At 47.9% G+C, this 21,527-nt stretch overlaps 1 protein-coding gene across 2 annotated transcripts in view; it reads left to right on the top strand.

The window, feature by feature from the left end:
• The first annotated feature begins 9,864 nt into the window (after positions 1 to 9,864).
• pex16 (peroxisomal biogenesis factor 16) overlaps positions 9,865 to 21,527 on the top strand; it is a 28,630-nt gene continuing 16,967 nt past the window's right edge. For both annotated transcript variants that reach the window (XM_041197758.1, XM_041197759.1), the window contains exons 1-6: positions 9,865 to 10,005; positions 11,477 to 11,512; positions 13,201 to 13,277; positions 15,977 to 16,110; positions 16,733 to 16,842; positions 17,532 to 17,624. In XM_041197758.1, the coding sequence (XP_041053692.1) occupies positions 9,891 to 10,005; positions 11,477 to 11,512; positions 13,201 to 13,277; positions 15,977 to 16,110; positions 16,733 to 16,842; positions 17,532 to 17,624 (565 nt within the window). In that variant the 5' untranslated portion in view covers positions 9,865 to 9,890. The remainder of the gene's footprint in view (positions 10,006 to 11,476; positions 11,513 to 13,200; positions 13,278 to 15,976; positions 16,111 to 16,732; positions 16,843 to 17,531; positions 17,625 to 21,527) is intronic.

The following is a 21,527-nucleotide window of genomic DNA, read 5'->3' as shown; positions in this document are numbered from 1 at the left end:
AGAAAAGACCCATTTATCCCAACTCTTTGCTTTTTAAAGGAAGTGGCTGCAGAGATAGTGGAGCCATTGGTTGAAATATTCCAGAACTCACTGGATTCTAGGAGGGTCCTAGTGGATTGGAAAACCGCTAATGTGATGTCCATGTTCAACAAGGGAGGGAAACAAAACTCAGGAAACTATAGGCCAGTCAGCCCATAGTCCTAAACACCTGTTGTTGGGAAAATGCTAGAATCCATTATTAAGGAAGAAATAGCAGGACATTTAGTAAAGCTTAACGCAATCAAACAGAGTCGACATGGTTTTGTGAAAGGGAAGTCATGTTTGACAAATTTGCTAGTGTTCTTTGAGGATATGACAAGGAGAGCTGATTAAGGGGAACAGGTAGATTTAGTGTATTTAGATTTCCAGAAGGCACTCACATAAATGGTTATTGCACAAGATAGGAGCTCACAGTATTGGGGGTAATAGCTTAGCACGGATTGAGGATTGGTTAACACACAGAAGACAGAGAGTTGAGATTAATGAGTATTTTTCAGGTTGGAAAGACGTAACTAGTGGAGTGCCACAAGGATGAGTCCAAGGGCCTCAATTATTTACTATCTATATTAATGACTTGGAGGAGGGGGCAGAGTGTAATGTATCCAAATTTGCTGACAATACAAAAATAGGTGGGAGGGCATATTGTGATGGGGACATAAGGAATCTACAAGGGGATATAGACAGGTTGAGTGAGTGGGCAAAAACTTGGCAGATGGAGTTTATGTAGGAAAGTGTGAGGTCATGCACTTTGGTGGGAAGAATCAAAAGGCAGACTATTATTTAAATGGATAGAGACTCCAAAAAAGTGCAGCACTGAGGGATCTGGGTGTTCTTGTGCATGAAGCACAAAAAGTTAGCATGCAGGTGCAGCAAGTAATTAAGAAGGTAAATGGAATTTTGGCCTGTGTTGCTATGGAGTTGGAGTTTAAAAATAGGGAAATCTTGTTACAACTGTACAGGGTGTTGGTGAGGTCGCAGCTGGAGATTGTGCACAGTTTTGGTTCCATATTTAAGAAAGGATATTCTGCCATTGGAGACTGTTCAAAAGAGATTCACCAGGCTGATTCCTGGGATGAAGGGGTTGACTTATTGAGAACGGCTAAACAGGTTAGGTGTTTATTCATTAGGGTTTAGAAGAATGAGGGGTAATCTTATTGAAACATACAAGATTCTGAGGAGGCTTGACAGGGTAGATGCTGGGGAGATGTTTCCACTAGTGGGGAATCTCGAACTAGGGGACATGGTTACAGAATAAGGGGACACACATTTAAGACTGAGATGCGAAGGAATTTTTTCTCTCAGAGGGTAATGAATGTCTGGAATTCTCTATCCCAGAGAGTTGTGGGGGCTAGATCACTGAAAGTATTTAAAGAGGAGTAGATAGCTTTTTGAAATATCAGGGAGTTGAGGGCTGTGAGGAGCTGGCAAAGGTGTACAAGATTATGAGGGGCATGGACAGGGTGGATAGGGAGCAGCTGTTCCCCTTAATTGAAGGGTCAGTCACGAGGGAACACAAGTTCAAGGTTTAGGGAGGATGTGAGGAAAAACTTTTTTACCCAGAGGGTGGTGACGGTCTGGAATGCATTGCCTGGGAGGGTGGTGGATGTGGGTTGCCTCACATCCTTTAAAAAGTACCTGGATGAGTACTTGGCACGCCATAACGTTCAAGGCAATGGACCAAGTGCTGGTAAATGGAATTAGGTGGGTAGGTCAGGTGTTTCTCACGTGTTGGTGCAGACTTGATGGGCTGAAGGGCCTCTTCTGCACTGTGTGATTCTGTGAAAGAGAAGTTGGGGCAGATCAGCTGTGATCTGATTGAATGGTGGGGCAGGCTTGAGGAGCCATTTGGTCTACTCTGCTCCTATTTCTTATGTTCTTAGTTCCCAAAAGCTAACATACAAGTTAAGCAGGTAGTGGGAAAGGCAAATGGAATGTTGGTCTTTATTTCAAAGGGAATGGAGTATAAAAATAGGGAAGTCTTGCTAAAACTATATAAGGCACTAGTTAGACCACACCTAGAATACTGTGAACAGTTTTGGTCCCCTTATCAGAGGAAAGATATACTGACATTGGAGGCAGTCCAGAGAACGTTCACTAGGTTAATCCCGGGTTTGGAGGGATTTTCTTATGATGAGAGGTTGAATATGTTGGCGGGAATGGCGGAGGATGATCCTTTGAATGCGGAGGCTGGTGGGGTGATAAGTGAGGATAAGGGGGACCTATCATGTTTCTGGGAGGGAAAGGAAGGTGTGAGGGCGGATGCGCGGGAGATGGGCTGGACACGGTTGAGGGCAGTGTCAACCACCGTGGGTGGAAAACCTCAGTTAAGGAAGAAGGAAGACATGTCAGAGGAACTGTTTTTGAAAGTGGCATCATCAGAACAGATGCAACGGAGGCGAAGGAACTGAGAGAATGAGATGGAGTCCTTACAGGAAGCGGGCTATGAGGAGCTGTAGTCAAGGTAGCCGTGGGAGTCGATAGGCTTGTAATGGGTATTGGTGGACAGTCTATCACCAGAAATTGAGACAGAGAGGTGGAGGAAGGGAAGGGAAGTGTCAAAGATGGACCACGTGAAAATAATGGAGAGGTGGAAATTGGAAGCAGAATTAGTAAATTTTTCCAGGTCCAAACGAGAGTATGAAGCAGCACCAAAGTAGTCATCGACGTACCGGAAAAAGAGTTGTGGGAGGGGGCCAGAGTAGGACTGAAACAAAGAATGTTCCACATACCCCATAAAGTGACAGACATAGCTGGGGCCCATGCGGGTACCCATAGCCATACCTTTTATTTGAAGGAAGTGAGAGGAGTTTAAGGAGCAATTGTTCAGTGTGACAATTGTTCAAGAGAGTAGTGGTGGATGGGGATTGTATGGGGCTCTGTTCAAGGAAGAAGCGGAGAACCATCAGACCATCCCGGTGGGGGATGGAGGTGCAGAGGGATTGGACGTCCATGGTGAAGAGGAGGCAGTTGGGGCCAGGGAACTAGAAATTGTTGATATGATGTAGGGTGTCAGAGGAATCACAGATGTATGTGGGAAGGGACTGGACAAGGGGAGAGAGAATGGAGTCAAGAAAGCAAGAAATGAGTTCCGTGGGGCAGGAACAGGCTGACATGATCGGTCTGCCGGGACAGTTCTGTTTGTGGATTTTGGGTAGGTGGTAGAAGTGGGTCGTCCGAGGTTGGGAGACTATCAGGTTGGAAGCTATGGAAGGAAGATCTCCAGAGGAGATGAGGTCAGTAACAGTCTTGGAAACAATGGCTTGATGTTCAGTGGTTGGGTCATGGTCCAGGGGGAGGTAGTAGCAACTGTCTGTGAGTTGACGCTCAGCCTCTGCGAGGTAGAGGTCAGTGCGCCAGACAACAACAGCCCCACCCTTGTCAGCAGGTTTGATGACAATGTCAGTGTTGGACCTGAAAGAATGGAGTGCAGCAAGTTCAGAGAGAGACAGGTTAGAGTGGGTGAGAGGAGCAGAGAAATTGAGATGACTAATGTCACGCCGCCAGTTCTCAATGAAAAGATCAAGAGAAGGTAATAATCCAGAGGGAGGGGTCCAGGTGGAGGGAGAATATTGGAGGTGGGTAAAAGGATCCTTTGAATGGGGAGAAGACTCCTGCCCAAAGAAGTGAGCACGGAGATGAAGGCGGCGGAAGAAGAGTTCAGCACCGTGCCGAGCCCGAAATTCATTGAGATGAGGCCGTAAGGGTATGAAACTAAGTCCTTTGCTGAGCACTGAACGTTCAGCATCGGCGAGGGAAAGGTGAATACACGGCCGGGGCTGGGATTGGAAGACGGAATGGGGACAGAGGGACAGGCAGAGGTGGAGGGTCCAGGATGGGTGTTGGTGTCGATGAGTTAGTTGTTGGAGCTTGCGTTCCTTTGCACCTGAAAGAAAGAGACAAAGTTTCTTGTTGAGGCGTCCAATGCAACCGCAAAAGGTGCAACACCTGTCACTTTACTTCCCCTCTCCTCACAGTCCAAGGGCCCAAACACTCCTTTCAAGTGAAGCAGCATTTCACTTGCACTTCCCTCAATTTAGTCTACTGCATTCGTTGCTCCCAATGCGGTTTTCTCTACATTGGAGAGACCAAACGCAGATTGGGTGACCGCTTTACAGAACACCTTCGGTCTGTCTGCAAGCATTACCCAGACCTCCCTGTCTCTTGCCATTTCAACACTCCAGCCTGCTCTCATGCCCACATGTCTGTCCTTGGCCTGCTGCATTGTTCCAGTGAAGCTCAATGCAAACTCGGGGAACAGCACCTCATCTTCCGACTAGGCACTTTACAGCCTTCCGGACTGAATATTGAGTTCAACAATTTTAGATCATTAGCTCTCTCCTCCATCCCCACCCCCTTTCTGATCCCCCATTTTTTTTCCAATAATTTATTTAGATTATTTTTCCCAGCTATTCCCATTATTTTAAATGTACTTCCATCCATTATTTTATCTCTACCTTTTAGCCTTATTCGATTCCTTCACCCCACCCCACCCCCACGAGGGATATCTGTACCTTGCTTGTCCTGCTTTCTACTCTTAATTAGCACATTCCTTAGATAATATCACCACCTTCAACACCTCTTTGTCCTTTTGTCTATGACATCTTTTGGCTATCTCCACCTGTCACTGGCCGTCTATCCAGCTCTTCTTGTCCCCCCCCCCCCACTTAAACCAGCTTATATTTCACCTCTCTTCTATTTTTACTTAGTTCTGTTGAAGAATCATATGGACTTGAAACGTTAACTGTGTTCCTCTCCGCAGATGCTGCCAGACCTGCTGAGTTTTTCCAGGTATTTTTATTTTTATTTTTGTTTTGGATTTCCAGCCTCCGCAGTTTTGTGCTTTTATCTTAGTGTTTAATTGACTGCCACTTTTCTTCAAGGAATGCCTGCCTACCTTGAAGAAGTATTGCTCTTCTCTCCGACAGGATTTCCGTATCTCTCTTTTGCCTTGTTCACCTTCATTGCTTTCCATTTCTCTCCTGGTGTTTGACAAGGTGTTTACTGAAACCCGCTTTCACAGTCATATTTCCTTCCTCAGTGACTGTCTCCGTCTCCGACTTACCCCACATGGATTTCAACTGAAGTTCCATCCCTCATGTTTCGAAGCAACCCAGGATTACAGGTATCTCCGGGACGTACAATGCTCCTCGGACTGCTGTTCTCATCTCATTCTGAGATCCACACTCAGTGCCATGCGCCGCCATATGAACACACTCGACCTCTCACTCCAGCAGCGCCGCCGCACCCTTTCTCTAAGCTGCGCGTGCCCCCAGTTTCATTTTAGTCTTCGTCTCATCTGACGCCTCAGCAAGAAACTTTGTCTCTTTCTTTCAGGTGGAAAGGAACGCAAGCTCCAACAACTCATCGACACCAACACCCATCCAGCACCCTCCACCCCTGCCTGTCCCTCTGTCCCCAACCTGTCTTCCAATCCCAGCCCGGCCGTGTATTCACCAGACCCCCTGACCTTTACCTCTCCGATGCTGAATGTTCAGTGCTCAGCAAAGGACTTAGTTTCATACCCTCACACTCTCATCTCAATGAATTTCGGGCTCGGTGCAATGCTGAACTCCTCTTCTGCCGCCTTTGTCTCCGTGCTCACTTCTTTGGGCAGGAGTCTTCTCCCCATTCAATGGATCCTTTTACCCACCTCCAATATTCTCCCTCCACCTGGACCCCTCCCTCTGGATTCTTACCTTCTCTTGATCTTTTCATTGAGAACTGGCGGCGTGACATTAGTCGTCTCAATTTCTCTGCTCCTCTCACCCACTCTAATCTGTCTCTCTCTGAACTTGCTGCACTCCGTTCTCTCAGGTCCAACCCTAACATTGTCATCAAACCTGCTGACAAGGGTGGGGCTGTTGTTGTCTGGCGCACTGACCTCTACCTCACAGAGGCTGAGCGTCAACTCACAGACAGTTCCTCCTACCTCCCCCTGGACCATGACCCCACCACTGAACATCAAGACATTGTTTCCAGGACTGTTACTGACCTCATCTCCTCTGGAGATCTTCCTTCCACAGCTTCCAACCTGACAGTCTCCCAACCTCGGACGGCCCACTTCTACCACCTACCCAAAATCCACAAACAGAACTGTCCCGGCAGACCGATCGTGTCAGCCTGTTCCTGCCCCACGGAACTCATTTCTTGCTTTCTTGACTCCATTCTCTCTCCCCTTGTCCAGTCCCTTCCCACCTACATCCATGATTCCTCTAACACCCTACATCATATCAACAATTTCTAGTTCCCTGGCCCCAACTGCCTCCTCTTCACCATGGACGTCCAATCCCTCTGCACCTCCATCCCCCACCAAGATGGTCTGATGGCTCTCTGCTTCTTTCTCGAACAGAGCCCCGAACAATCCCCACCCACCACTACTCTCCTCCGTCTGGCTGAACTAGTTCTCACACTGAACAATTTCTCCTTAAACTCCTTTCATTTCCTCCAAATAAATGGTGTGGCAATGGGTACCCGCATGGGCCCCAGCTATACCTATCTGTTTATGGGGTATGTGGAACATTCCTTGTTCCAGTCCTACTCCGGCCCCCTCCCACAACTCTTTCTCCAGTACATCGATGATTACTTTGGTGCTACTCCATGGTCTCGTCTGGACCTGGAAAAATTTATTAATTTTGCTTCCAATTTCCACCCATCCATCATTGTCACATGGTCCCATCTCTGTCACTTCCCTTCCCTTCCTTCACCTCTCTGTCTCAATTTCTGGTGATAGACTGTCCACCAATATCCATTACAAGCCTACCGACTCCCACAGCTACCTCGACTACAGCTCCTCACACCCCATCCTGTAAGGACTCCATCCCATTCTCTCAGTTCCTTCACCTCCGTCGCATCTGTTCTGATGATGCCATTTTCAAAAACAGTTCCTCTGACATGTCTTCCTTCTTCCTTAATCGAGGTTTTCCATCCACGCCCGGCCCATCTCCCACACATCCATCCTCACACCTTCCTCTCCCTCCCAGAAACATGATAGGGTCCTCCTTGTCCTCACTTATCACCCCACCAGCCTCCGCATTCAAAGGATGCCATTTCCGCCAACTCCAGCATGATGCCACCGCCAAACACATCTTCCCTTCACCAGCCTGGTGGCATTCTGCAGGGATTGTTCCCTCCGGGACACCCTGGTGCACTCCCCCATAATCCCCTACACCTCAACCCCTCCCATGGCACCTTCCCATGCAATCGCAGAAGGTGCAATACCTACGGCTTTACTTCCCCTGTCCTCACAGTCCAAGGGCCCAAACACTCCTTTCAAGTGAAGCAGCATTTCACTTGCACTTCCCTCAATTTAGTCTACTGCATTTGTTGCTCCCAATACGGTTTCCTCTACATTGGAGAGACCAAACACAGACTGGGTGACCGTTTTGCAGAACACCTTCGGTCTGTCTGCAAGCATTACCCAGACCTCCCTGTCGCCTGCCATTTCAACACTCCACCCTGATCTCATGCCCACATGTCCATCCTTGGCCTGCTGCATTGTTCCAGTGAAGCTCAAAGCAAACTGGAGGAACAGCACCTCATCTTCCGATTACGCACTTTACAGCCTTCCGGACTGAATATTGAGTTCAACAATTTTAGATCGTGAGCTCCCTCCTTCATCCCCACCCCCTTTCCGATACCCCCCGTTTTTTTTCCAATAACTTATATATATTTTTCTTTTCCCACCTATTTACATTATTTTTAAATGTATTTCCATCCATTGTTTTATCTCTACCTTTTAGCCTTTTTCGATTCCTTCACCCCACCCCACCCCCACTAGGGATATCTGTGCCTTGCTTGTCCTGCTTTCTACCCTTAATTAGCACATTCCTTAGATAATATCACCACCTTCAACACCTCTTTGTCCTTTTGTCTATGACATCTTTTGGTTATCTCCACCTATCACTGGCCCTCTATCCAGCTCTACTTGTCCCACCCCCCTTAAACCAGCTTATATTTCACCTCTCTTCTATTTTTACTTAGTTCTGTTGATGAGTCATACAGACTCGAAATGTTAACTGTGTTCCTCTCCGCAGATGCTGCCAGACCTGCTGAGTTTTTCCAGGTATTTTTATTTTTATTTTTGTTTTGGATTTCCAGCATACGCAGTTTTGTGCTTTTAAGCAGGATGGGGAACCTGTAGATGTGGTTTTCTTGGAATTTCCAAAAGGCATTTGATAAGGTGCCACATCAAAGATACGAGAACATGATTTAGGGGTAACATATTAGCATGGCTGGAAGATCGGTTAGGTAACTGGAAGTGGAGTGGGGATAAATGGGTGATTTTCAGGTTGGCAAGATGTAATGAGTGGAGTGCCACAGGGATCAGTGCCTGGGCTTCTACTATTTACTTGAATTGAATGAAGGGGGTGAATATATGGGAGCTAAATTTGCCGATGCCACCAAGGTAGTTAAGAAGATAAGTTGTCAAGAAGAGTTAGAGAGGGATATGGCCAGGTTAAGTCAGTGGGCAAAAATTTGACAGAGAATCTAGCAGGCCACTCAGCTTTTTGAGCTTGTTCCGTCATTCAATAAGATCATGGCTGATCTGATTGTAACCTCAACTCCATATTCCCACCGACTGCCAATAACCTTTCATCCCCTTCCTTATCAAGAATCTATCTCGCTCTGTCTTAAAAATATTCAAAGACTCTTTGCCAAAATTCAAAAACTGGATGGAGTATAATGTGGGAAAATGTGACAGAAGAATAGAAAAGCAGCACATTATTTAAATGGAGAGAGATTGCAGAACTCTGAGGTACAGAGGGATCTGGGGGTCCTAGTACGTGAATCGGGAAAAGTCAGAATGCAGGTACAGCAAGTGATTAGGAAGGCAGTTGGAATGTTGGCCTTTATTGCAAGAGGAATGGAATATAAAAGTAGGGAAGTTTTGCTACAATTGTAGGTGAGACGTCTGGAACAGTGTGTACAGTTTTGGTCTCCTTGCATTAGAAGCAGTTCAGAGAAGGTTCACTTGACTTATTCGTGAGATAAAAAGGTTTGTCTTATGAGGAAAGGTTGGACAGGTTGGGCCTATATCCATTGGAATTTAGAAGAATGAGAGGTGGTCTTACTGAAACATATTAGATCCTGAGGGGACTTGATATGGTAGATACCCGGAGAATTGTTCCACTTCAGAGGGAAAATAGGTCGAGGGGACAGTGTTTAAGAATAAAAGGTCTCCCTTTTTATGAGGAGAAATGTTTTCTCTCAGAGTCATTAGTCTTTGGAATTATCTTTCCCAGAAGGCAGTGGAGGCTGGGTCATTGAATTTATTCAAGGCAGAGTTAGAGAGATTTTTGATAGGCAATGGAGTCGGGGGTTATGGGGTAGGTGGGGTGGGTGCAGACAGGCAGGTGGAATGGAGACCACAACCTGGTTGGCCATGATCTTAACGAATGGCGGAGCAGGCTCGAAGGGCCTGTTCTGAACTCCTGTCTATTAGGATCAGGCACTGGATGTTAGAGGGGGTGGGGACAAGCTGAATCATTCAGGCTCACACACTGGATTAGTCAGGGTCACACACTGGATCACCCGGGGTCACACACTGGATTACCCGGGGTCACACACTCGATCAGTCAGGGTCACACACTGGATGATTCAGGGTCAGACTAGATAATAAGGGTCACAAACTGAACCATTAGAGGTTACACTGGATCATTTGGGGTCACACTGCATTACTGCGTATGTCACTTTTCCGGATGTTTTGCAGCTTCCGAAGCTCCTCCTCCTTTTACTGAGCTCTGGCCAATGGGCTTCAGACTTACACCAGCCAGCATATGAACCAATGAGCAAGGTTGTTACTTCAGAGTGCGCGGTGCCCCGGAAGCGGATGTTTGCGGGGTCAGGGTGTCATGGCGGATGAATTGCGGCGGCTCGCGCTCCGGTACCGGGATTACGTCATCAGGAACCCAGGAGCCGCCGCACAGCTGGAGAGCTCCGTGCGGACCGTGAGCTACCTGCTGGCGGGTCAGAAACACCCCCAAATATACCGCTTAATTACTCCCAAATATACCGCTTAATTACTCCCAAATGTACCCCTTAAATACTCCCAAATACATCCCCTTAAATACCCCCAGCTCCGGACTGAGTCTCCTGTTGGCGGGTCAGAAACACCCCCTCAACCCCAACCCCAGACCTCGTGTCCTATCTCATCTCAGGTCATTGAGGAGTGGGGTTAATACCCCAACCCTGATCCATAACGCTGGGCCATGCCTTATCTCATCGTGAGTCAGTGAGAGGGGACGGAGCCCCCCAGTGTTTGATTGCAGAACAGATTAGTGAGGATGGGGGAAATTTGGGTGAAATACTCCCACTCTGCCTTCCCGATTCTGGGGAAAGGATTGTGGTGGGTACAGGGTCATTTGAGTGGCTATGGTCTGGAATGCATTGCCTGAGAATGTGGGTGAGACAGGGTCAATCGTGTGGTTAGGATCTGGAATACACTGTCTGAGAGAGTGATGGAGACAGGGTCAATCGAGTAATTAGGATCTGGAATGCACTGCCTGAGAATGTGGTGGAGACAGGGTCAATTGAGTGGTTCGGATCTGGAACGCACTGTCTGAAAGTGTGGAGACAGGGTCAATCGAGCGGTTTGGATCTGGAATGCACTGCTTGATAGTGTGGTGGAAACAGGGCCAATTGTGACTTTCAGAATGGAATTGGGTCATTATTTGGGAAAATATCCAAGGCTATGGGGAATTGTAGTGGATGGGACTAGTTGAATTGCTTCTTCTGAGTGCCAGCACAAACATGATGGATGGAATGGCCTCCACTTGTGTGGTAACCATCCTACGATATTAGCTCTCCTGGCTCTGCCTGTAAGGGACTTGGAAAAATCACTTCCTTTTTACCTGCTTCTAGAAGTTCGAACAGATTGTTTTATATTGCTTGGCAGTTTACTTTCTGCCTTCTGCCTCTTTATCAATTTTAGGCTTTTGACTCTTATTTAACTACATTGCAACTACATTACATTTTTATTTAACATGTTCCCTAACTCCTCTAATTAGCCATGACTGACCCACTTTAACCATGGAATTTTCCTCAAGTGAATGTATATTTGTTGAGAATTATCAATTATTTCTTTGTGTTCACCATTGCTTCTCTGTGTCATACCTTTTAACTTAATTTTCCAAAATACCTCAGCCAACCCTTCTCTCGTGCCTCCCCATCTGACTTTATTTCAATTTAAGACTCTAGTTTCAAACTTCACAATATCACTCTTAAAATGAAATTCAATCAGATTCTGATCACTTTTCCTCTGTCACTTCTTCACTCATTTACCCTGCTTCCTCGCACAGTTCAAAATCTCAAATGGCTTTCCTGTAGTTGGTTTCGTGATATAATCCCTGAGCAGAGGCTCCAAATGGGTGTTGGGGCGAATCATTCAGGTCACGTATTGGCATGATTAAAGTGACAGAGTCTTTCCTTTCTCTTGCAGGGCGCTTTGCTGATTCTCATGAACTCTCTGAGCTTGGTATGTATTCGGGAGACAGGGGGAGAGGTGATGGTGTAGTGGTAATGTCATTGGACTAATAATCCATGGGCCCAGACTAATGGCCTGGGAACATGGGCTCAGATCCCACTGCGGCAGCTGGTGGAAAATAAATTCAGCTCATAAATCTGGAATTGAAAGCTAGTGTCAGTACTGATGACCATGAACCTATCATCGATTGTTTTAAAAACCCATCTGGTTCATTAACGTCCTTTCTGGAAGGAAATCTGCCATCCTTACCCGGTCTGGCCTGTGTGTCTCCAGACCCACAACAATGTGGTTGACTCTTAACTGCCCCCTGAAGTGGTCTGTCAAGCCACTCAGCTCAAGGACAATTAGGGATTGGCATCAAATGCTGGCCTTGCCAGTGACACCCACATCCCATTTAAGAATAATGAAAGAAAGTGAGTGGGACTCAGGATGGGGCAGTGCTAAGAATAGTATAAAAAGTGGTCCTACAGTTAATCACATAATCAATGTAATTGAGCTGTGCCTGTACTGAGAACAGTCTGCTGATCACAGACAGACGGGTGTCTCTGTACTGAGGACAGTCTGCTGATCACAGACAGACAGTGTCTCTGTACTGAGAAGTCTGCTGATCACAGACAGACAGTGTCTCTGTACTGAGGACAGTCTGCTGATCACAGACAGACAGGTGTCTCTGGACTGAGAACAGCCTGCTGATCACAGATAGACGGTGTCTCTATACTGAAGAGTCTGCTGATCACAGATAGATGGTGTCTCTGTACTGAGACAGTCTACTGATCAGAGATCGGGTGACAGTGACTGGGAATTAATTCCTGCTACCAATTCATTCTTGGGACAGGAGAATGGTTGAGAGGTTCCAGCAGACGGAGTCTTGAGTACACACGGAAGAAGTGTGAACTGCATAAAAATGGTGTTCCAGCCCCTGACCATCAATCATTGGGGCTGTGATGTGCGTGCACTGTGGGTTGAGGCAAGTGGTAAGTTATGAAAAGAGATGGGGGTCCTGAAGTTTACCTCAGATTGGGGACTGGTACATAGTATGATTCCCTTGGGCTCGGTACTCATATCCTTGTTACTTCTGTTTTACATTACAGACTTAAACTTGGGTCTACAGGGCATTATTTCTAAATTGCAGATGAGACAGATGATGGGTTGTGAACTGTGAGCAAGATATTAATAAAGATTGATGAACTGGGTTGCAATGAGTGGTTAGGATCTGGAATGCTCTTCCTGAGGTTGATTCAACCGTGACTTTCAAAAGGGAGTTGGATCATTATCTGCACAGGAGTACGGGGAAAGGGCAGGAGAGCGGGTTTGCTGAACCGCTATCACAGAGTCAGCACAGTACTGACGGGATGAATGGCCAATTCCGTTGTGATGATTCAAAATGCTAATCGTGAATGTCAATCACGCCCACGTCTCTGCCGCTCATGGTAAATGGTTGAAGGTGAGAATTAGGTGGATGCTTCTATATCTCTAGATGCCTGGTCATTTTGTCTTGTGTCAGTGCGGTGACGATTGAGGGAGAGAAAGAGAGAGCTATGGCTGTAGGCATAGCTTGTCTGTGTTGAGATAGTTGAGTAGCATTGTTTTAGCCGTTAACGTGAATTTGTGTCTATTTGACAGTGTACTCTGCGTCCAATTTGGCCATTCTTTAACTTGCATTTGTGTCTGTTTGACAGTGTACTCTGCGTCTAATTTGCTGGTGCTGGTGAATGATGGAATATTCAGGAAAGGCATCGCTCAGGTACCCCTGGCGGTAAGTGCAGCTTCACATACGATCTTTAAAGGACTATCACACTGTCACAAATCAAATACCAAATACGCACACGCCAAGAACTTCTCCTCAGGCATAAGATTAAAAATATGCTGACATTCAGTAATTTAACGCTGTAACACGGTGCTGGTGTCTGTTATTCTTTATATAGACTTCTCGATTAGATTCCAGCCTGTAACTCACTCCCGGGTATCTGTTATTCTATATATAAACCACCCTGAGCCCCTCGATTAGATTTCAGTCTGACTAATGTTCGGGGATTGTTCCTGTATATGCACTAACTTGTGTTCAGGGATTGTTTCTGTACCTGCTCTGACTGCTGTTCAGGGATTGTTCCTGTATCCACTCTGACTGGTGTTCAGGGATTGTTCCCGTATCCACACTGACTGGCGTACAGGGATTATTCCTGTATCCGCTCTGACTGGTGATCAGTGATTGCTCCTGTGTCCACTCTGACTGGTGTTTAGGGACTGTCCCTGTGTTCACGCTGACTGGTATTCAGGGTGTGTTCCTCCATCCACACTGACTTGTGCAGGGATTGTTCCTGTTATTGCTCTGACTGGTGTTTGAGGATTGTTACTATATTCGTTCTGACTGGTGCTTGGGGGTTGTTCCTCTATCCGCACTGACTGGTGTTCAGGGATTGTTCCTGCATCCGCTTGAACTGGGGTTCAGAGATTGTTCCTGTATATGCACTGACTGGTGTTCAGGGATTGTTCCTGTATCCACTCGGACTGCTGTTCAGGGATTGTTCCTGTATCCACTCTGACTGGTGTTCAGGGTTTGTTTCTGTATATGCACTAACTGCTGTTCAGGGATTGTTCCTGTATCCGCTCTGACTGGTGTTCAGGGATTGTTCCCATATCCACACTGACTGACGTTCAGGGATTATTCCTGTATCCACTCTGACTGGTGATCAGTGGTTGCTCCTGTGTCCATTCTGACTGGTGTTTAGGGACTGTCCCTGTATTCACGCTGACTGGTGTTCAGGGTTTGTTTCTGTATATGCACTAACTGCTGTTCAGGGATTGTTCCTGTATCCGCTCTGACTGGTGTTCAGGGATTGTTCCCATATCCACACTGACTGACGTTCAGGGATTATTCCTGTATCCACTCTGACTGGTGATCAGTGGTTGCTCCTGTGTCCATTCTGACTGGTGTTTAGGGACTGTCCCTGTATTCACGCTGACTGGTATTCAGGGTGTGTTCCTCCATCCGCTCTGACTGGTGCTCAGGTATTGTTCCTGTATCCGCACTGACTCATGTGCAGGGATTGTTCCTGTTATTGCTCTGACTGGTGTTCGAGGATTGTTACTATATTCGTTCTGACTGGTGCTTGGGGGTTGTTCCTCTATCCGCACTGACTGGTGTTCAGGGATTGTTCCTGTATCTGCTCTGACTGGTGTTTGAGGATTGTTACTATATTTGTTCTGACTGGTGTTCGGGGATTGTTCTTGCATCCGCTTGAACTGGGGTTCCAAGATTGTTCCTGTATATGCACTGACTGGTGTTCAGGGATTGTTCCTGTATCCACTCTGACTGGTGTTCAGGGTTTGTTCCCGTATCCACACTGACTGGTGTTCAGGGATTATTCCTGTATCCACTCTGACTGGTGATCAGTGATTACTCCTGTGTCCACTCTGACTGGTGTTTAGGGACTGTCCCTGTATTCACGCTGACTGGTATTCAGGGTCTGTTCCTCCATCCGCTCTGACTGGTGCTCAGGGATTGTTCCTGTATCCGCACTGACTCATGTGCAGGGATTGTTCCTGTTATCGCTCTGACTGGTGTTCGAGGATTGTTACTATATTCGTTCTGACTGGTGCTTGGGGGTTGTTCCTCTATCCGCACTGACTGGTGTTCAGGGATTGTTCCTTTATCCGCTCTGACTGTTCAGGGATTGTTCCTGTATTTGCACTGACTGGTGTTCAGGGATTGTTCCTGTATCTGCTCCAACTGGTGTTTTGGGATTGTTCCTGTATCCACTCTGACTGGTGTTTGGGGATTGTTCCTGTATCCACTCTATTTGATGTTCAGGGATTGTTCCTGTATTCACGCTGACTGGTTTTCAGGACTTGTTCCTGTATCTGCTCTGACTGGGGTTCAGGGATTGTTCCTGTATCCGCACTGACTGGCTTTCGGGGATTGTTCCTGTATCTGCTCTGACTAGTGTTCGGGGATTGTTACCGTATCTGCACTGGCTGGTTTCGGGGATTGTTCCTGCATCCCCTCGACCCGGGGTTCAGAGATGTTCCTGTATCTGCACTGACTGATGTTCAGGGTTTGTTCCAGTATACACACTGACTGGCGCTCAGGGATTGTTCCTTTGTCCGCTCTGACTGGTGTTCGGGATTGTTCCTGTATATGCTCTAACTGGTGTTTTGGGATTGTTCCAGTATCCGCTCTGATTGATGTTTAGGGATTATTCCTGTATCCTCACTGACTGGTGTTTCGGGATTGTTCCTGTATCCGCACTGACTGGTGTTTAGGGATTGTTCCTGTATCCGCACTGACTGGTGTTTAGGGATTGTTCCTGTATCCGCACTGACTGGTGTTTAGGGATTGTTCCTGTTTCTGCACTGACTGGTGTTTAGGGATTGTCCTGTATCCGCACTGACTGGTTTTTAGGGATTGTCCCATTATCCGCTCAGACTGATATTGTTGCATTCTTTTTTCTGCAGAGTGATACTCAGCAGAGGTTAATGACATGGTTGACGGTATTGGAACATCTGGAGGTTTTCACAGAAATGAGCTCGTCCAAGTTGTGGGGTGAGAGCTGTCGCTGGATGGTGATTATCATAATCCAGTTGGCAAAGTAAGTCTACCTGTCAGCCTTTACTCGCAATCTCTCTGTTATCCTCACTTCCAGCTCAGCTTTCAAATGAGCCCCATTTCAGGCCCTTTGACTTCCTGAAGCAGTTGTGGACCTGTGTCTGTGCAGTTTCTGAATCTTGGGCCCTGATCATCAGTCAGCCCAGCACATAGCTTGAGTGTGGCATTCAGTGTCGCTTCCTCTACACCCCAATTCTCCACCATTAACCCTGGTGCTCTCCATTTCCAGTCTTCACTCTGCTACTTTCAGCACTGCATCCAGCTCCTAAACACCAACCCCTTTGCCTAAATCCTGACTCTTGTCCCCACCCCCCACTTTCCTGACGTGGCATTCTCACCAATACCCCACCCCCCACTCACTCTGACTCATCTCTTCGTGTCCCATCCCCTCTCCCCCAACCCCCACTCTTTCTGATTCCCATCCCAGGTTCTCCAAACCCCATTTTACACCCCTCAGGTCCTTCCCCCTTGCTCCTCCCCACCCTCCGCCTCTCCAAACAGCTGTTGATTGTTCTTTGATTGTTTGATGTTCTTGTCTTTCTGGTGGCTCTGATCTCCAGACAAAAGGAAACTTTGACTCTGCTTGAATATCCTTATGCCTTCAGAGCTACCCTGAGGATCCTGCTGTTGCTCTGGTATAAGGCTGGAATCCAGACATCTCCCCCCATCATGCCTCTGGACAGAGAGAGACATCTGCGCAGGAGCAATATTGAAGGTAAGAGAGCAGCTGCTTAGCATTCAGAAGAAGGAGCAGCCACCAAAAGAAATGGTGAGAGAGAGACAGACAGGCATGCCTCATGCTACCACCACCACCACCCCCCCACACTCCCCCTCTGCCATCCTCCCCCTCCTCTTTGGATCCCTCCTCCCCCGCAACCCATCCCCTTCTGCCCCGCTTCCCCCTGTGCTTACTGCCCCCTCCTCCTGGGTCTTTTTGCCCTCAGCCCCCCTCCCCTGAGTCTTCTTCCACCTCCCCTATGCCCTTTGGCCCCTCCCCCCACTCTCTGGCCCCTCCCCCTGCCCTCTTCCCCCATACCCCCTCCCCTGTGCCCTCTGCCTCCTTCACATATTGCTCTCCACCCCTCCCTGCTGCAATCTGCACCCCATACCCACCCTGCAACACTCTGCTGCCTTCCATCTGACTCCCTCTCCTATGTACTGTGCCGACTTCCTCCTGCTCTCTCTGCCCCCACCTTCCACTGCTCCCATCTTTGCATCACCTGACTACCTCCACACCCGTTTCCACCTAGACTCCCTGTCTACTTCCCCCCAGTTTCCTCTTCCACCCCACACTACAGAATCTGCCCCCCTCCCTGTTCAGCTGCACGGCCTGCTCCCTTCTCCCTCCTGTTTCTACTCTTCCAATTAACACACATTCTCTCTGTAATCTCTTTCATTTAACAGAGAGCAGCACAGATGGTGAAGAAACCTTGCAGATTGGCTATGGCACATTTATTGGACTGCGTTCAAGGAGGGTACTCCGGACACTTGACCGCAGTGAGTAACTCCTCCTTATATCTATTGTGGGTATGACTCCATCGTGTCCACTTCATATTAACATATTGAAGATTAGTTCTGGCTCTTTAGTAACTCTCTGCTCTGGGAGCCTGAGGGTAATAAGTTCAATTTGCCACTACAAGAAATGCTGCACTGTCGGAGGGTTAGTACTGAGGGAGCACTGCACTGTTGAGAGTCAGTACTGAGGGAGTGCTGCACTGTCAGATGGCCAGTACTGAGCGACTGCTGCACTGTGCGAGGGTCAGGTATGAGGGATTACTGCACTGTCGGAGGGTCAGTGCTGAGGAGGTGCTACAGTGTGCGAGGGTCAGTACTGAGGGAATGCTGCACTGTCATAGGGTCTGTACTAAGGTAGTGCTGCACTGTTGGTGGATCGGTACTGCGGGAGTGCTGCACTGTCCAGTGGTGGTCAGATGGTCAGTTCCGAGGGTGTGCTGCACTGTCAGAGGGCCAATACTGAGGAGTGCTGAAGGTCACAGAGTCCCTACTGAGGGAGTGCTGCTCTATCAGATAGTCAGGACTGTTGGAGGGTCAGTACTGAGGAAGTACTGCACTGTGCGAGGGTCTGGACTGAGGGAGCATTGCACTGTTGGCAGGTCAGTACTGAGGGAGCACTGCACTGTCCAAGCGCCATTACTGAGGGAGTGTTGCACTGTCAGGATCATTACTGAGGGAATGTTGCACTCTTGGAGGGTCAGTATGAAGGGAGTGCTGCTCTGTCAGATGGTCAGGATTGTGTTAGTGCTGCACTGTAGGAGGGACAGTACTGAGGGAGAGCTGCACTGTCGGAGTGTCAGTACTGAGGGAGAGCTGCACTGTCGGAGGGTCAGTACTGAGAGAGAGCTGCACTGTCGGTGGCTCACTACTGAGGGACTGCTGCAATGCCAGGTCATACTGAGGGGGCCTACATTGTGGGAAGGTCAGCACTCTGGGAGTGCTGCATTATCTGGTGGTTAGTACTGAGGCTGTGCTGCATTGTTGAAGGGTCAGCACTGAGGGAATTCTTCCATTTTCAGAGGGACACTACTGAGGGAGTGCTGCTCTGTACATGGTCAGGACTGTGTTAGTGCTACACTGTTGGAGGGTTAATACCGAGGAAGCACTGCACTGATGGAGGCCTGCTCTGTTAGACACTCAGCACCAAGGAAGTGCTACACAGTCAGTGGGTCAGAACTGAGGAAAGCTGCTCCATCAGAGGGTCAGTCTTCAAGGAGAGCTGCACTGGCAGAGGGTCAGAAATGAGGGAGTGCTGCACTGTCGAATGGTCAGTTCTGAGGGAGTGCTGCACTGTCGGAGGACCAATACTAAGGGCAGGCTGCACTATCCGAGGGTCAGTACTGAGGGAGTGCTGCGCTGTCGGAGAGTCAGTACAGAGGGGATGCCGCACTGTTGGTGGTTCAGTGCTGAGGGAGTGCTGCACTGTCGGGGGACCAATACTAAGGGCAGGCTGCAGTGTCGGAGGATCAGTACTGAGGGAACAATGCACTGTCGTAAGGTCAGTATCGGAATGAATGCTGCACTGTCGGAGTGTCAGTACTAAGGGAGTGCTGCATTGTCGGAGGGTCACTACTGAGGGAGTGCTGCTCTGTCAGATGGTTAGGACTGTGTTAGTGCTGCACTGTTGGAGGGTCAGTACCGAGGAAGCACTGCACTGACGGAGGCCTGCTCTGTCGGACTCTCAGCACCAAGGAAGTGCTACACAGTCAGTGGGTCAGAACTGAGGAAATGCTGCTCTGTCAGAGGGTCAGTCTTTGAGGAGAGCTGCATTGGCAGAGGGTCAGAAATGAGGGAGTGCTGCACTGTCGAATGGTCAGTTCTGAGGGAGTGCTGCACTGTTGGAGGACCAATACTAAGGGCAGGCTGCACTGTCCGAGAGTCAGTACTGAGGGAACGATGCACTGTCGTAAGGTCAGTATCTGAGTGAATGCTGCACTGTAGGAGGGTCAGTACTAAGGGAGTGCTGCGCTGTCGGAGAGTCAGCACAGAGGGGATGCCGCACTGTTGGTGGTTCAGTGCTGAGGGAGTGCTGCACTGTCGGAGGGTCAGTGATGAGGGAACGATGCATCATCGGAAGGTCAGTAACTGATGGAGTGCTGCACCATCGGAGGGTCAGTGCTGAGGGAGTGCTGCACTGTGGGAGGGTCAGTACTGAGGGAGTGCTGCACTGTGGGAGGGTCAGTGCTGAGGGAGTGCTGCACTGTGGAAGGGTCAGTGCGGAGGGAATGCTGCACTGTCAGAGGGTCAGTGCTGAGGGAGTGCTGCACTGTCAAAGGGTCAGTGCTGAGGGAAAAATGCACCATCGGAAAATGTAAGAAAATACTAAAAAAGGAAATGAGGAAGGCAACAACAAGACATGAGGTTGCTTTGGCAGATAATGTAAAGGTAAACCCGAAGGGTTTCTACAAGTATATTAAGAATAAAAGGATAGTAAGGGACACAATTGGTCCCCTTGAAGATCAGAGTGGTCGTCTATGTGTGGAGCCACACGAGATGGGGGAGATCTTAAACAGTTTTTTTGCATCAGTATTTACTCAGAAAACTGGCATAGTGTATAAGGAAGGAAGGGAAACAAGCAGCAGTGTCATGGAACATATAGAGATTAAAGAGGAGAAGGTGCTTGCTGCCTTACAGCGAATAAAGGTAGATAAATCCCCCGGGCCTGACATGATATTCCCTCGGACCTTGAGGGAAACTAGTGTAGAAATTGCAGGGGCCCTGGCAGAAATATTTAAAATGTCCTTAGCCACGGGTGAGGTGCCGGAGGATTGAAGAGTAGCTCATGTTGTTCCATTGTTTAAAAAAGGCTCCAAAAGTAAACCAGGTAATTACAGGCCAGTGAGCCTGACATCAGTAGTAGGTAAATTATTGGAAGGTGTTCTGAGAGATCGGATATATAATTATTTGGACAGCCAAGGGCTGATTAAGGATAGTCAGCATGGCTTTGTGCATGGTAGGTCGTGTTTAATGAACCTTGTAGAGTTTTTCGAGGATTTTCCAAGAAAGTAGATGAAGGAAAGGCCATGGATGTTGTCTACATGGACTTTAGTAAGGCCTTTGACAAGGTCCCACATGGGAAGTTAGTTCAGAAGGTTCAGACACTTGGTATCCATGGAGAGGTTGTAAACTGGATTCGAAATTGGCTGTGTGGGAGAAGTCAGAGAGTGGTAGTGGATGATTGCTTCTCATACTGGAGGTCTGTGACTAGTGGTGTGTCTCAGGGATCTGTGCTGGGACCATTGTTGATTGTTGTCTATATCAATGATTTGGATGATAATGTGGTGAATTGGGTCAGCAAGTTTGCTGATGACACTAAGATTGGAGGTGTTGTGGACAGTGAGGAAGGCTTTCAAAGGTTGCAGAGAGATCTGGACCAACTGGAAAAATGGGCCAGAAAATGGCAGATGGAATTTAATGCGGAAAATAATATGAGGTGTTACATTTTGGAAGGTCAAACCAAGGTAGGACATACACAGTAAATGGTAGGGCACTGAGGAGTGCGGAGGAACAAAGGGATCTGGGAGTTCAGATACATAATTCCCTGAAAGTGGCGTCACAGGCAGACAAGGTTGTAAAGAAAGCTTTTGACATACTGGCCTTCATAAATCAAAATATTGAGTATAGGAGTTGGGATGTTATGGTGAGGTTGTATAAGACATTGGTGAGGCCAACTTTGGAGTATTGTGTGCAGTTCTGGTTGCCTAACTACAAGAAGTGCAGAGAGGATTTACTAGGATGTTGCCGGGTCTTAAGGAGTTGAGTTACAGGGAAAGATTAAACAGGTTAGGACTTTATTCCTTGGAGCGTAGAAAAATGAGGAGAGATTTGATAGAAGTTTACAAAATTATGAGGGGTATAGACAGAGTAAATGCGAATAGGCTCTTT

This window comes from Carcharodon carcharias, chromosome 10, assembly GCF_017639515.1.
Source record: "Carcharodon carcharias isolate sCarCar2 chromosome 10, sCarCar2.pri, whole genome shotgun sequence".
In the NCBI taxonomy this organism is placed as follows: domain Eukaryota; kingdom Metazoa; phylum Chordata; class Chondrichthyes; order Lamniformes; family Lamnidae; genus Carcharodon; species Carcharodon carcharias.
Note: the sequence above shows the minus strand (reverse complement) of the source record. Positions and strands in the feature narration are given on the sequence as shown.